At 46.5% G+C, this 17,031-nt stretch overlaps 1 protein-coding gene across 18 annotated transcripts in view; it reads left to right on the forward strand.

Annotated features, from left to right (window-relative positions):
* The window catches only part of EML1 (EMAP like 1), a 210,632-nt gene that overhangs the window by 55,745 nt on the left and 137,856 nt on the right, over positions 1 to 17,031 (forward strand). For 9 of the 18 annotated variants that reach the window (XR_003731712.2, XR_013396528.1, XM_077941693.1 and 6 more), the window contains exon 1: positions 2,881 to 3,011. The exons of 6 other annotated variants lie outside the window; for them this stretch is intronic. Coding sequence is in view for 4 of the 12 variants with exons in the window: in XM_015144472.3 (XP_014999958.2) it covers positions 2,945 to 3,011 (67 nt within the window). In the remaining 8 variants the exon portion in view is untranslated. Of the gene's footprint in view, positions 1 to 2,880; positions 3,012 to 6,398; positions 6,537 to 17,031 lie in introns of those variants that run through there. 3 more of the 18 variants (XM_077941692.1, XM_077941695.1, XM_077941696.1) reach the window with 2 other exon arrangements.

Genomic DNA, 17,031 nt, shown 5'->3' on the forward strand with positions numbered 1-17,031 from the left:
TTCAAATTCAGAAATGCCAATCATCCAACATATCCTAAAGTATAAAACTGCAAAGTGGAGTAGAGAGAGCATGAACACTGGAGTAGACAGAGGAAAGATGGGCAATGAGGACGATGAAATGGGCATCTGGGTGTTAAGTTTCACCCTTTGAAAGCCCCTTTTCCATAGCACCTACCTCTCACCTTAGAGAGGCAGAGTACCCACCTGTGCCATGCGGGGGCAAGGGGACACTTTACCTGGCCCTCTGCCAACTATCTTTGGTCCCTCCCATTTCCTTTCCCTGCCAAAGTTTTCTTTTTTTCTTTTTCTTTCTTTTTTTATTTTTTTTATTTTTGGTGACAGGGTCTTACTCTGTCATCTAGGCTGGAGTGCAGCGGAATGATCTTGGCTCACTGCAATCTCTACCTCCTGAGCTCAGGTGATTCTCCCACCTCAACTTCCCAAATAGCTGGGACTATAGGTGCACACCACCATGTCCGGCTAATTTTTTGTAGAGACGGGGTTTCTCATGTTGCCCAGGCTGGTCTTGAACCCCTGAACTCAGGCAATCCGCCCACCTCGGCCTCCCAAAATGCTAGAATTATAGGCATAAGCCCAGGGCTCAGCCTCCCTGCCAAAGTGTTCTAACATGCATGTACATGCCCTCTCCCTTTGATATCCACCAACCTATTGCATCGCCAGGGCGCTCCAGGTCCCTGGGAACCCTCTGCCACCAGACAGGAGAGCTTTACCCCAGCCTCATCCTCCTTGACCCTTCCTGCAGAGAACTCTATGCAAATGCCCACTGGAAGCTCCCTGTGCTCTTAGCTTAGAGAGACAATGTCCTCTGCTGATTCTCCTGCCTCTAACCGTTGTTCCTTCGGAATGTCCTTCTCTCTCCTTTGTTGAGGCTATGCCCCAGCCCCTGTCCGATTTTCCATTCTCTTCTTTAGAGACTTCAGTTATAATTCCTTTGCTGACAACTCCCAAATCTCAATTCTTTCTCTCTAGTTGCTACAGGGCACTTCTAATTGGAGGCTGTGCTGTCCTCGCTTGACCTTCCTGTCTTTCCAGCTGTATGGTCCTATAGCAACTTCCCTCTGGCCCGCCCTTGGTGCCTCATTTCTGGAGCACTGCAGACATCCTGGGCTGTTCCAGCCACAGGCCGCGGCCCCTGCAGCCCAGTCAGCAGGCAGACCCAGCTCCCTAACACAGCTCTCATCAGTGGCCTGCCTGCATGAACCCTCCAAGCATCCCTCCATCTCCCAGCAGGTCTGGTTCAGGCTCCTCTGCAGCTCTTGGGGCCTCTCTTACCTGGCCCCTTGCCCTCAGTCCAGTCTTATTTCCCACTTGTCTGCACAATGTCTGCAGGCACCTTTCCTTCTTTCCTCACTAGCACTGTCCTGCCCACTGTCCTCCATCCACCAAGTCACAGTCAAACCCGCAGCACCTGCGGCCCTTCAGCCTCCACCCACAATGCATCTTCCCAATTAACAATCCTGCCAGGACAGGGATAAGGTCTTAAACTTCTCCCTCTGCCTACAGCGTGTAGCACCAGTCTTTACTAACCCATGTGCTAACCGTGCCGCACACAGAATGACAAAGTTCTGTCCCTCACCTGCCACCTACTGATGTCCAAGCCGGGCTTCTGGAAGGACAGGCCTCTGAGCCCAAGTGAGGCCTACGAGTTTTCCTAATTCTAACTTATTCAGTTCTTATTTCACCCACTGTATTCAACCTGCACAAGTTAGTACCTACAATTTCAGATTTTTGGCATGGAACTGAATTATGACTATGATGCAACAGGAAGTGTAAACGTTCTGCAGTCTCTTTGGGACCAAGCCCATTCTTGGGTTAGATCATCCATTTTATGTATTCTAATTTCTTGCTTCCCTGCTTGTTATTTGGCGCGTCTTTACTTACTTCACTCCATGGGAATAAAATGCGAACCATTAACAGCATTTTTATGTATATGGGCTGGAAAAGTTACAAACTCATGGATCTGTGTGTTTCTCCTATTGCGCTATTTTCTCCTAACTCTTGGTCTCTTTCTGATGTAGAATAAATACTGATTTCCTTAGTCCTGTAGCAAGTTAACAAGCCTGTAATGTGACAGATCTGTATCCCAGTGGCTGATCGTAGGGAAACCACAGAGCGATGTTTTAGCTGCGTCCAGTCCTCAACACTGCGGACTTCCAGCCTGGTGCCAGGATGGCCTCTCTGTCCCAGTGTGAGCGAAGGTTCGAGCGGACTTGCCAGTCCCGTGCTAATTCTCACTGAGGCAGGGCCTTGCTGCGGCGGAAAAACGTGTGGACAGAAGGGCACGCCGGCAGGATGTGGCCCACAGTGAGCCGCGGAGTAGAAACGGCCGAAATGCGCGGGCGCGTTGTCCATGTTTGGTCGTGGAGCTGCCCGCTAGCGCGGGAACAGTGCATCAGGAGCGGGTGGGCTTGGGCGTCCGCGGCAGAGGTTACCTCGGGCCCCCGCACGCCCGCTCTCTCCTGGCCTGGGTCTTTGTCCCCCCGCCCCCACAAGGACCGCCGCCGCGCCCCTCAGCCCTTGGGCCCCCGTGCGCGGAGGCGGGGCCTGGCAAAGCGGACGGCGGGCGGCAGAGGCGGCCCTGCAGCACCCAGGCCGCCCGGGCAGCGCTCCCCGCTGGGGAAGAGGCCGCAGGCGCCGGAGGCTCGGCCCGGCCCCGCCCCGCCACGTCCCCCTCCCGGCCCGGGCCCCGCAGCCGCCGAGGCCGCCCCCTCGCGGGCGGAGCGGGCGCTGGGCTAGCGCGGCTGCGGCGGCGGCGGCGGCTGCGGCGGCGGGCCCGGGGTTGCCATGGTAACCGGCAGCAGCAGCCGCCACAGCAGGGCCGGCCCCAGCGCCAGCGCCGGTCGCGGTCGGGCTCGACTCAGTGTGTGGTGAGCGGCGGCGGCGCGGCCGGGCCGGGGAGCGGGCGCGGCCCGGCGGCCTCAGCATGGAGGACGGCTTCTCCAGCTACAGCAGCCTGTACGACACGTCCTCGCTGCTCCAGTTCTGCAACGGTGAGGGGCGGCCGCGCGGGGCCGGGGCGGCGGGCGGCGGGCGGCGGCGACGGCGACGGCGGCGACCAAGCCGAGGGGCCGAGGCCCGGCGGCCGCGGGCGAGGCCGCGCAAAGTTGTTACGGAGGGGCGCGCGGTCCCCGTTCCCGCCGCCGGCGCATTGTGCTGGAGCCGCGGGGCCGCGCCTCGCTCCGGGCCGTCCCGGGCTCCCCGCCGCCGGCCCGGCTCCCGGCACTGGTGCGCGGACCCCGCCGGCTACAACACCCGCGGAGCGCGCCGGGGCGGAGGCGCGTGGGGCACAGGGCGGCGGGGAGGCCCGGGAAGCATCCGCGTTCCGGGGAACGTGTTGCTTTTTTGCTTCCCAACTCACATCTGTTTGGAAATGACTGGATGAAGAACTCAGGAAACAAATCCTTTAATAACAAAACCCTCCTGCGAGGCTGCACGCAGTGTTTGGACCCCCAGAACCCATTCAGGTCTACTTTAATGAAATCATCACAATTTAATACAATCTAGAGCTTTTTAAATGGAAAGCCAAAGTGGACCTGGCCTCAGTGTGGCTTCTTATTTTGTTTATGGGATAATGATTATTTTTTTCTTTTCTTTTTGTTTTGCAATTTTACAGGAAGGAAACATTCATATCCACCAATATGGCATCTTTTTAAAAATATGAAATCCTACATGCTTGAAAGATTTCAGTCTCATTGGCAGAGTTGAAAAAGATTTTCACAGCACACTGAATATTTTATCAGAACATGATGTGTGATAATTCACGCACAAAAGTTAACCACACTTTTTTTTTTTACATGTTGGGTTTATTGCTCCGTCAAAGGGCCCTAAAAGTTTGTTAATGGGGAAAAAAATGTGTATTTGATAGAATTTGCTTAAGTGCAGTCGGAATAATTTTGAATTCTAGACCCTTTGACAACTGGAGCAATTTATTTTGCTATTGTATTGTGATTTAGGGAAAGTTTTCTTGTTATTCGACACCTGTTTGTCACTGTAGCAGTAAAGAGTGGAGAGTGTGTTGATTCATCCTCTGTAGTGGTATTTTTATCGCTGGTGAAATTTATCATCTTGTTCATGTTAGAATGTATACTCTGATAGCTTTTGCAGCTTATACTTTACATCTGAACCATTTGTGGGTCTTCATGAACTTAGCAATTCCCTCTTCAGTGGAATTAAAGAAAGTTTTTACTCTGTCTCTGAATTTAACGCCAGTTTCCAAGAGCAGAACCCCTGTGTTTTGGGGGCTCAGAAGGGGTTGAGGGCAGGTAGAATGTATTTGGTACGCTGGTGGTCCCTGGGATACTTTATAGTATAGAGTCATGGGAACCGTTTTGCTTTCTAGTAGGTTAGATTCCTCAATTAACATTTTGAATAGGTTCCTTAATTGATTTGTAATCAATCATATTCGAATTGTTATTTTTGAGCTAAAAAGTAAGTACAAACTCCTGTACGCTTATGGTAGAATTCTCCCTATGCTAGTTGGAAAGATATGTGGCTGAAATTTGTATTAAATGACTTTGAGACATCAGGTCTCACAAATTTAATCTGTGGGCATATTATTGACAGCTTGGTTTGCGATACGAAAATGAGCCTAGATATTTTTATTGGAGCAGTTGTTTGGGGGCCTGGTCATACTGTTCCTAAATAGCATTTGAGTCATGAAGTTGAGCTACACATCTATTCATGAATGTTTTGGTTTTCTGCATTTTCCTTTTCATTGCCAGCCTGGAGATATTGGCATGGTATTTTACTGGTGGTGATGTCCAGAAGAAAGTAAAAACCAGCTCTTATATTTTGTAGAGGTAACAGTTTAAAGAAAAGCCATCTTAACTAGAATCAAACAATAAGGTCACTTTGTAAGTATTGAATTACTTTTCTCAAAAAGTTCTCGGCTCTATATTTGTTATTTTTTTTAGGTTGTCTAATGAATAAAGTTTAAAGCAAGAGTGGCCTATGGGGCAGAAGTGAATGTTAACTGGTGATATCTTAGGCAACAGATGTTTTGATGTGAAACATTTTAAGAGGCTTTCATTAAGTGAAAATATAAATGAATACAAGTCAGCTAATTACTATGATGATTCAATTAAAGCGATGGGTCACAGAAATGCCATTTCACTGGGAACTAAATTAAACGTTTGGATATTTCATTAGCTACATTGGCAAACAATTTTTTTTAAATGAGAGACGTAGATTACAATGGCAAGACAGCAGCATAATATATGAATCATACATTTTCATATGTTGAGTATGCTTCATGCTGTTAATAGTGATAGAAACTAAAAAATCATGGTTATTGCTTTAGAAAATATAATTCATACATATTATTTGGATGACTGTCATAGTTAACTTCCTTCTGGCCAAATAAAGACAAGATCAAAATGTAGGATGTTGAGGCGGGAGGATTACTTGCAGCCAGGAGTTTGAGAGCAGCCTGGGCAACATAGTAAGACCCCCTCTCTACAAAAAGTTTTTAAAAGTTGGCTGGGCATGGTGGCTTGAACCTGTAATCCTAGCTACTCAGGAGGCTGAGATGGGAGGTTTGCTTGAGCCCAGGAGTTTGAAGCTGCAGTGAGCTATGACTGAGCTATGACTGTACTATAGCCTGGGTGACAAAGTGAGACCCTGTCTCGAAGAGAGAGAGAGATAGAGAGAGAGAGAGAGATGATAATGTATAAACGAGAAGGGGGAAAGATAAAAGTTTTGTTCTTATGAATGAAATTTCTGTCTTCTTTTATACTTTTTTCTTGGCGTCTCTCCTCATAATTTGTAATGGATATGAAATGCAAAGTTAGGCAGTATCTAGCCTCCTGAAAAGGCTCATCCTCGTCTTTCAGGAACTGTCTTTCTCATTTAAGCAGAAAATGTGTGCATTGTTTCCTTCAGAGTATTTGAAATCTGTAAAGTGAGCTAGAAATCACAAGCTTTTTTTTTTTTTCTTTGAGCCAGACCTCACTCTGTGACCTGGGTTGGAGTGCAGTGGCATGATCACAGCTCACTGAAACCTCAAACTCCTGGGGCTCAAGCTATCCTACCTCAGCCTCTCGAGTAGCTGGGACTACAGGTGCATGCTACCACACCCAGCTCACAAACTTCTTTTAATGCTGAAAAAAAAAAAAAAAATCCCTGAAGCGTTTTGAAAAGTGAACAGTAGCTATCCTTTATAAGACAATTTATGATTTGGGAAATACTCTATATTTTCTTCAAGGCTTCATTTTGAGGTAGGTGGTGTTACCATCCTTCCTTTCTGCCTGAGGAAACGTAGGCTCAAAGAGATTTGGCAACTTTATCAGGCCACAGAACTAGTAAGGACTTGGATACCAGTCTGAATCTTTGTGTGTGTGTGTGTGTGTGTGTTTGGTTTTCTGCATTTTCCTTTTCATTGCCAGCCTGGAGATATTGGCATGGTATTTTACTGGTGGTGATGTCCAGAAGAAAGTAAAAACCAGCTCTTATATTTTGTAGAGGTAACAGTTTAAAGAAAAGCCATCTTAACTAGAATCAAACAATAAGGTCACTTTGTAAGTATTGAATTACTTTTCTCTAATAGCTTTATTGAAATATTTACATACCATAAAAATGTGTTTTTAAACTGTACCATTAAGCGCATGTAGTATATTCACAGAATTGTGCAGTTGTTACCACTCACTGATTTTAGAACCTTTTCATCACTCCGGAAGAAACCCTAATACCTACTAGCAGTCATTCCATGTTCCCCCATTGCCCTCACCCCCAGCAACCATTAATCTACTTTCTATCTTTATAGATTCTGGACATTTTGTATAAATGGAATTATAGAATGTTTGGTCTTTTGTTCCCGTCTTCTTTCACTTAGCATGTTTTAAGGTTCATCCATGTTGTAGCCTGTGTCAGCATGCCATTCCTTTTTTATGGCCAAATTATTTAATTTTTTTTTTTTTTTGAGATGGAGTCTCGCTCTGTCGCCCAGGCTGGAGTGCAGTGGCCCAATCTCAGCTCACTGCAAGCTCCGCCTCCCGGGTTCACGCCATTCTCCTGCCTCAGCCTCCCGAGTAGCTGGGAATACAGGCGCCCGCCACCTCGCCCGGCTAGTTGTTTTTTTTTTGTATTTTTTAGTAGAGACGGGGTTTCACTTTGTTAGCCAGGATGGTCTCGATCTCCTGACCTCGTGATCCACCCATCTCGGCTTCCCAAAGTGCTGGGATTATAGGCTTGAGCCACCGCGCCTGGCCTTTATGGCCAAATTAAATTCCACTGTGGAGAGATACCACACTGTTTAAATCTGTTTACTTGTTGATGGGTTATTTGGGTTATTTCCACTTTTTGACTCTTATCAATAATGCTACTATGGGCACTCACATGCACATTTTTGTGTGGACCTGTGTTTTCATTTCTCTTGGGCAGATATCTAGGAGCGGAATTGCTAGGTCATATAGTAACTCTGGGCTTAACATTTTTAGGAACCAGTCTGAACTTTTTGAAACCTAAATATCAAGCTCTTTTTATTATGCCTTTCTGATAAAAGAATAAATAAGTAAGGAAATAGATGAAAGAGGGAAAGAAGTGGGAGCAAGTAACAAAATGTTGCTCATACATTTCTGTGAGTCCTTTGGATCCTTTGATCAATCACAGCTTACCAAAACGAGTCAGTGCACAACTGCATGTGGTTGCCATAGGTTATAAGAATCTCAGTGTGGCCGGACGCGGTGGCTCACGCCTGTAATCACAGCACTTTGGGAGGCCAAGGCGAGCAGATCACGAGGTCAGGAGATTGAGACCATCCTGGCTAACACGGTGAACCCCTGTCTCTACTAAAAATACAAAAAAAAAATTAGCCAGGTGTGGTGGCGGGCGCCTGTAGTCCCAGCTACTTGGGAGGCTGAGGCAGGAGAATGGCATGAACCCGGGAGGTGGAGCTTGCAGTGAGCCAAGATCGCGCCACTGCACTCCAGCCTGGGCGACAGAGTGAGACTCCGTCTCAAAAAAAAAAAAAAAAAGAATCTCAGCGCCTGAACGGATCTGGCAGGTAATCTCATCTCATGGTTTACTTTCTTAAGCCTTTGAGCTGTTTCTTCAAAGTAAAGGTTACCCAGGAATCCAACAGTAAAGCAGATAGATACAGAGCTGCCATAGCTGAAAGGGATAGGGGACAGGGTGGTGCTTTGGCCCTCCTCTCCTGCCCCCACCCCTCCAGCTTGAAATCTCTGCCCTGTAGGGGAAGCTGGAAAGGCTGTTCAAAGCTAGAAAGGCTGCTCAACCCGTGCATGAGCATTATCAAGAGACTAGAAAGTAAATACCTCTCCAGGCAATCCATTTTTTGTCTGGACAGTTCAGACTGTCAGATCCTACAAGCAGTGAAAATTCAGCCGAAGTTCTGTCCCTTGGGTCCATAGAGAATAGGTTTAATATCTTGGACATATATTAGGTCCTCACATGTTTGAAGACAATCATTATAGTTCTTTCTCACATCTTCTAGCTCTTAAGACGTAATTTAAATTTAATCATCCTGGTTGCCTCATCTACACCTGTTTCCTTTTGTCTATATTCCTCTCTTAACTTGATACAACTGAATGTGGTATTCCAGGCATGGTTTCTACACAGAGAAGATTAGAATAGGATACGTCACCTCCCTTATTCCAAAGTCTATACTTTTTTTTTTTTTTTTGGAGACAGAGTCTCACTCTGTTGCCCAGGCTGGAGTGCAGTGGTGCGATCTTGGCTCACTGAAACCTCTGCCCCCTGGGTTCAAGCAATTCTCCTGCCTCAGCCTCCAGAGTAGCTGGAATTACAGGTGTGTGCCACCAGGCCTGGCTAATTTTTGTATTTTTAGTAGAAATGGGTTTTCACCATTTTGACCAGGCTGGTCTTGAACTCATGACCTCAGGTGATCTACCCTCCTCAGCCTCCCAAAGTGCTAGGATTATAGGCATGAGCCACTGTGCCTGGCCTATACTTCTAACAATGCGGCTTAAGGTTAGATAGGCTCCGTTGCTTGTCACATCACATTATTACCTCTTACTGATTTTCCAGTAAAATTCTTGTCTACTTTACATGTACCATGGCTAAATCTTTTCTTAAATTTAATTACTTTTTTTTTAAGGAGGAGTTTCCTCCAACAGGCAGAGCCCTATCAGATTACAACACCATTATAATCTGTGTTGTAATGCTATAAATAATCCCAGCATTCATTAAGATATTTTAGCATTACAGTAACATCAAAATTGACCATTGACCAGTAACATCAAAATTGACCAATCACAGGGTTGTGATTGTGGTTAATAGCCTTTTTCATTCTTGCCTTAGGTGTCATGAGAGAATTATCAGATGCCCTCTAAGGCCTGTCCAGAGCGTATCTGCCATGTCCCAGATCTGGCCTGGCTTCTTCTCCTGCAGGTGCTACTTGTTAGTAACTATGGGGGGTCGAGTCCATGTGACCTGCCCAGTCATATTTTGAAATCACTATAATTTTTGAGTGACTGAAGTTTATTTTTTCTAGTTTTGCAATGGAACATTGTTTTAATTTCTAAACATTTATATTTTGGAAATTAAGAATATTTAATAATCTTAAACATCTTTTGACATCTCTAATACCGATGACTTTCTCTTAACTATGATTACGGCAGAATTTTCAAGTTGGCACCTCGATGGTTATAAAACAAATAGTTGGATTTAAAAGGAACACCTGTGAGAAAATTATCCAAACTCAACCCTCGGAAGAATTTTCAGGCCTCTTTTGCATTCTCATGCAGTGCCAGAAGACTGACTGAGGCATTCTGTGATAGCAGAATCAGAGGAAAATGCTCTCATGGAGAAGTGCAAAGTAAGCACCCACGCTAAGCGAGAACTTCTGATTAGCATACTTGGTGCTCCACCCAGCGAGGAGCTTATTTTATAGCCAAACCACAACCATTGATGACATTGTAAAGAAACTCATGCGTTTTGGTGGGAAAAAAATCACAAAACTGTGCTTAAAAAGTAGCCATTAGTTGATTATTGTCCATTTCTGAGATAGTGTAAACCTTTTCACATATTCTCTTAAAAAACATTTTAGTTGAGTGGAGGTTGGATAAGAGAGGAGAAATAACATCTGTTTCTAGTGTTACGGCTTGTTCATGCTATAAAACTGGTAGCGTGAAAAACTTCATCATGGATAACATTGAAAACGGAACATGAAAGCATTGCTCTCTCTAGTAAGGCAGTCTCTCCAGGGACTTAAAATCAGTAGCATTTTGTACTACTTATGAAAATTTCAGGAACAACTATTCATCCTTATAATTGTATCTAGCTCATTAATAGACGGTTTCTAATATTAGCAAAACGTTTTAAACACCTTCAGAAGCATTACTGATTACAAAAGTGTGCTGTAAACTCTAAAAGCTGTATAATTATTATTGATACCACCCCTCACCCCCGGCTTCATGTTTTTCTCACTAGACATTTGGCACATAGATTTCATTTTTGCTGAAGGCTGCTCATTCGTTTTAATCTGGCCCAGGACTGGGGGTGTGCTGAGATGTAAGCAGGAGCAAGTGCATACCCTCTTTGGTTTACTTTTTAAGAAATAGCTCTTCAGAAGAGTTTTTCTTTCTTTAAAGGACTTGGTTTGTTTTTTTTTTAAGTTTAATTAATTATTTATTTTTAATTTAGAGTCAGGGTCTCACTCTGTTGCCCAGGTTGGAGTGCAGTGGCGTGATCATGGCTCACTGTAGCCTTGACTCCTTGGACTCTAGCGATCCTCACACCTCAGCCTCCCGAGTAGCTGGGACTACAGGCGTGTGCCACCACACCTGGCTAAATTAAAAAAAAATTTTTTTAGAGACAGAGTCTTCCTTTGTTGCTCAGGCTAGTCTTGAACTCCCCTTGAGAGATCCTCCTGCCTTGGCTTCTCAAAATGCTGAGATTAGGCAGGAGCCCCTGCACCCAGCTAATTTTTGAGATTCAGTTTAGGTGGATACATTTCAATTTTTGTTTACTCTAAAGTTTTACCTTTACTAGCAAATACTGTTGGCGGGGAAAACCATCTTTTGCAGAGTACTCGGTTGTGTGTTAAAATGCAGTCATTTATTTATTCTGCCAGCCTTCTGGAAAATATTTAAACTGTCTATCTTTAATAAACCATTCCCACAGTGTACAGGCGGATTTGACCTGTAGACTTGGATGATGCCTGAGGGCACTATCTCCAAGCCTAGGGCCTGCCAAAGGTAGGGAGTCCAACAGGAGACCTTCCCACCTGCCGAGGCCCTGCTGTCAGAGGGAGGGGAAGCAGAGGGCCCGCCTGAGGCCAGCGGCCAGATCCATGCGTTTGTCGTGGTGTGGTCCAGGATTGGTGGCACCCTTCACTCTGCAGACCCCCTGTAGGGGAGACCCACCGTCCTGGACTGCACATTCTTCTCACAAATAACCTTTGAAGGACAATGGGCAGCCCACAGTTAAAGATAACCAGGGTAGAAATGGTTAGGCGAATATTCATGGAGAGACTTAAGTCCATTTGGCAAATTGGGCTGATTTCCAGTGAATATCTACAGTGTTCTTAGGACAATTAAACATGTCAAAAATGTAGTCTCCCCTATAAATATTAGATTCTCCTAGTAATCATTTTAGACTCTTCTACCCCCTGCCCCATATCTCAGTTGACTCAGTGGATTCTGCACCCCAAATGTCTCATCATCTGTCCCTTCCACCCTGACTGGGGCCCTCATCAGTTCTCATCTAGGGTTCGGTTTGGTTTCAGCAGCAGACCCAAAGCAGTCCTCCTTCCTCCAGTATTCAATCCATTCCTTTAAACAAGCACTCAAGTACTCACAGTGTTCATTATTACACTGTTTTAGGGGTTCCAGCGAAATGCGAGGATGACATGGTCCTTGGCCTTAGGAAGCCTAACTTGTTTCTCAGGAGCTAAATATCCAGTGTTATTTTCACACTCGCTTCATGACAACAGTGATAGGTTGTTCTGAGAAGTCTAAGGAACAAAGGTAGGGTGTTGCAGGACTGGGGGCATGTATTAGGGCGGGCTTCCTAAGAGAGGCGTCCGTGAGAGCATCTTTCTTGGCTGCTCACTGCAGGCGGGTAGGTGGAAGTGGGGAGAGCCATTCAGGCTGGGGAAGTGTCTAGGAAGCCCTGGGTGGGAAAGAACCTTTTGAGAACTGAAAGGTTGCCTGTGGTGAAAGGGAAAGGAGTAACGTGGCTTGCAGTGGAATTGGGAGCGTCGCTTTGGGGACATGGCAAGAAGTTTGGTCTTGTTCCTAGGAGCAGTGGGAATAGAGAGGAGAATTTTAAGGCAAGGGAGCGACTTGTTCACATTTTTCGTTTTGAAAGATCACTCTGCTTCCAGGGGGAGGGCAGGTGGGAAGTGCAGTCCAGGGTGGAGGTAGGAGGGTAGAGGTGGGGGGACTATGGCAGTAACCCGGGGAGAGGCAATGGTGATTCACCCTGGGCCGGGGGTTGGGAGCAAGACGCAGGAGATTCTTAGGGGGTAACATCCTGTATTTACATTAAGAGTGGGGAGAGGGCAGAATCAGGGCTGACGCCCAGGTCTCTGGTACCTGCAACTGGAGATGGCAGGACAGGCTGGGGGGCCTGTGCAGAGATGGCAGTCCAGGCCACGGGGGAGGTGGTTTGGGCTTGTGGGGTGGGAGGACATATGGAACACAAGCTGAGGTGCTGAGCAGGCCGTTGGTGAAGGTCTGGAGCCTAGGAGACGGCTGGGCTGGACAGAACGTTTGCAAGCGGTCAGCATCCAGATAGTAATGGGATCCATGGGCACCGATGAGCTCACCCAAGGGAAATTAGACATTTCGAATGTGCCTCCTGCAAGACAGATCCGGGCAAAACGGCCTCCTGTTTAAAAGCTGACAGCAGCCCTCCCTCCCGCTTTAGCACCCAGGGCCCCACTTATCTTCATCCCTGAGTGCCCCCAGGTACCCTTCCTTCCTTGGTGGCTATGTGGTATTTAGTATAAACCTCTGCCATCGTGATTATCCCAGAGGCCTGTCATGGAGGGTTATTTTCATTCTCCCGTTAGAGATAAGCTCCTCCAGGCAGACTTTCCTGGGATCGTCCCTGTGTCTTTTGCACTTCAGCAGTGCCTGGCGTGTGGTGAGTTTCCTGGTGAAAGTTAGTTGAATAGATTCAGGGTCCGTCTTATTCATCTTTTTTTAAAAATTCCATTTTATTTATTTATTTTTGAGACAGAGTCTTGCTCTGTTGCCTAGGCTGGAGTGCAGTGGAGCCATCTCGGCTCACTGCAAGCTCTGCCTCCTGGGTTCACGCCATTCTCCTGCCTCGGCCTCCTGAGTAGCTGGGACTACAGGCGCCCGCCACCGCGCCCGACAGAGACAGGGTTTCCCCGTGTTCGCCAGGATGGCCTCAATCTCCTGACCTCGTGATCCGCCCGCTTCGGCCTCCCAAAGTGCTGGGATTACAGGCGTGAACCACCATGCCTGGCCCGTCTTATTTATCTTATAGCACCTCCTCAAACACACACACCAGGCACCACCACCCACCATGCCACACATGTGACAGGTGCCTGCCAAATAGAGCATGCCCACCACTTCCCTGTGTGCTTGAAACAACGTGTATCAATGTATATAGTATATACCACCTGTGCATATAACTTCATGTATACCTGCATTTCTACATGCATTATGCACACATGCACACATGTGACATTTAACTCTACCCCTCAGCAAAGAACTGGTAGACTTAGACATTCAGAAGAGAAGGCCTTCCAGATGAGGGAACCTTATTGGTAGAACCCCGAAACATGCATGCAGGCCCATGAGACTGGCTTAGTACAGAGTCAAACCTTGCCACCACAGTTGCTGCAGAATGCCTCTCGCTAGACACCGCATCACTGGAATCAATAAGCAGAGACATTTGCAGAAAGCATTTGGTGGTTTCACTGGCTTAAAACAAATTATTTTCAGCCAAAGTAATTGACACAATGAAGTGGTTTTTGGCAATTCCAGCATTTTTAACAGTAAAAAGGATTTGACTTCAATCACCCCCCAAAAAGTTATGTAACATGAATTTTACCATTCTTAGAAAAATATGTTCCAGTTGAGAAACGGTTGAATGGAATTAGGACTCTCTTATACTGCAGCATTACTGTGCACTTTAGCCCCAGCTGTCTTCGTCACAAACAGTTGAAAATCCTTAGGAATAGGACTTAGTGATGATTATTTATCTACTATTGAGTCGCTTATGCTTACCCATCCTGTATGCAAAATGTGGCAGCCGCTCCCAGGGGACTGTATGGAGCTATAATAAAGATAATGATCTGTTAGCTCGGCTTCACCGAATTAGTCCTTTAGAAAGTAATTAAGCAGGATTGCCCACACTCCACTGCTCTCAAAGACTGAAATCTGGCTTGGTGTGTCATTTCTTTGCCTTCCTTGAAAATGGCCTTTTATTGAGTTGATATAATTTAATTATATAAAAATACGTGTTCAGATTGCATCTTGTACTTAATTATATCTTACGCCACGGAGTTATTTCCCAGCTAGAGCTTGTGCTGTTAGAAGGTGGGGTCCGTGTCTCATTCATGCGTGTGTGTGTGTGTGTGTGTGTGTTTAGATGCAGGAGGGGAGGGGAGAGAAATGCTGGCTTTAAAGAGTGCTCACCAAGCATCAGGTGTTGGGCTAAGCATTTTTAATGTATTCTTTTGTTTAATTCTCACAACACCCTTTTGAAGTAGGTCCTATTATTTTCTTCATTTTGACCGACAAGGAAAGAGAGGCCCAAAACTTAGAGTAACTTGCTCAAGATCGCCTGGCCAGTGTGTTTCAGAGCTGGGATTTGAAGTCAAGCATCCTGGCTCCACTGTCCACGGTATGTTAAGTACTCAGTTATGCCCAATGAGTGAATGATGGGAAAAAAGATGGGACTGTCATCGACCTGAAAGGGACTGAGGAGATCGCTCTGGTCTGCCCTTGCCTGTAGGAGAGGCCACACATGGTTTGCTCATGCAGATCTGAAGCCCTTTCCCTTGGATTATTGGAGGAGTCTCTGAACAGATTTCCTTGTCTTTACCAGTTTTTCTTCAAATCCCACCTCTTCAGCACTTTTAAAAATGGAATTGCCCAGCATCCCCCAGAAGTTCCCCATGACTCTTGGGGTTCAGGGCTGACTCTGGGAACTACTTGCCACCTGTTTTCCTGACTCTTTCCTCCCAGGGCCCTGGATGCAGCCACCCTGGACTTCTGGTAGCTTCTGAAGGTGCCAGGCTGTTGTGTACAGGATTCCACATGCTGAGCACCCTTGCCTTCCTTGGAGCGTCCCTTCCTACCCCTTCTTCACGGAGCCACGCCCTCATCCTTCAGAACCCTGCTCCCATGGCATGGGAAACCTCAGGGCAGGTGGATGTAGGTGCAGTTCACTGGGTGCCCCTTAGGCCCCAGGCCACGTGTCTCAGGGCATAGCCAACTCCACTTAACCGTCCAGACCAGGAGGACCTGGAGGATGTCATTCTGGCTCATGTAACTCAGTGGGCCCTCAGTACTAGCTTGTTGAACAAAAGAGTTCAGAGTGGAAATATTAAATGGTACGTTCAGTCGTGTCTACTTAGGACATTTTAACTTTTCTCTGTTTACAGCGCACGCCAACCACTGTAACCTAGTGTTGATGGAACTCTTCTGTCTTTCTGTTAACAGTTGTAGTTTTTCAGTGTTTCATCAGCAGCCATATTCTATTTACTCATTCTCTTTCTTTTCTTCGTTTTTTAAAAATCTTTTGAGAGAGGGCCTAGTCTGTTGCCCAGGCTGGAGTACAGTGACATGATCTGGGCTCACTGCAGCCCCGACCTCCCCAGCCCAAGCAATCCTCCAGCCTCAGCCTCCTAAGTCTGGGACTATAGGCACACGCCACCATGCCCAGGTAATTTTTTAATTTTTTTGTAGAGATGGGGTCTCGATTTGTTGCTCAGGCTGATTTTGAACTCCTGGGCTCAAGTGATCCTCCTGCCTCAGCTTCCCAAAGTGTTGGGATTACAGGCATGAGCCACTACACCCAGCCCTAGAACCCTTTTTAAAAAAAAAAAAAATTTAATCATGGTAAAATACATGTAACATAAAATTTAGCATCTTACACATTTTTAAGTGTGCAGTTCATAGCATTAAGTACATTCACATTGTGATGCAGCCATCACTGCCATCCATCTGCAGAACTTTTCATCTTCCCAAACTGAAATCTATCCCCATTACATAATTCCCCACTCTCCCCCGCCAGCTCCTGGTCCAGCGTTCGACTTTCTTGTCTCTGTGCATTTGACTACTTTAGATATCTTGTATAAGTGGAATCACACAATATTTGTCTTTTTGGGAGTAGCTTACTTCAGTTTCAGAATGTTTTTTTAAAAACAATAGTTTCATGAAGTTATAGAATCCTAAACTGAATGTTTAAAAGGTTCAAAGCCCCGGGCAAGAAGTGGGATAATTGCCTGCACATTTGAGGCTGTCAGAACGCCTGATGATGTGTCACCAGATCACACCTACGTGCATTACAAGCAGCCCTGCTCAGCCTCCTGTGTAAAGTTTCAGTATCCGATCTCCAGAATGTTTTTTTTTTTTTTTTTTTTTTGAGACGGAGTCTCGCTTTGTCGCCCAGGCTGGAGTGCAGTGGCGCGATCTCGGCTCACCGCAACCTCTGCCTCCCAGGTTCAAGCGATTCTCCTACCTCAGCCTCCCGAGTAGCTGGGATTATAGGCATGCTTCATCACACCCGGCTAATTTTGTATTTTTAGTAGAGACAAGGTTTCTCCATGTTGGTTAGGCTGGTCTCGAACTCCCGACCTCAGGTGATCCACCCGCCTTGGCCTCCCAAAATGCTGGGATTATAGGCATGAGCCACTGTGCCCCGCCAGTCTCCGAAATCTCTAATGGAAAGTGTACTCCTTCCCCCAAGCGAGAGCCAGTACAAGACCACTCTCAAGAAGGGTAGCGCCGAGTACGAGGAGACAGGGCTTGGCTTCAGAGCTGCCCTTCACACCCAAGCACAGCAACACGGGCTGCTCTGACAAGCCAAGAAGGGTGACAAGTGTCT

Source organism: Macaca mulatta, chromosome 7 (genome assembly GCF_049350105.2).
Source record: "Macaca mulatta isolate MMU2019108-1 chromosome 7, T2T-MMU8v2.0, whole genome shotgun sequence".
Classification (NCBI taxonomy): Eukaryota; Metazoa; Chordata; class Mammalia; order Primates; family Cercopithecidae; genus Macaca; species Macaca mulatta.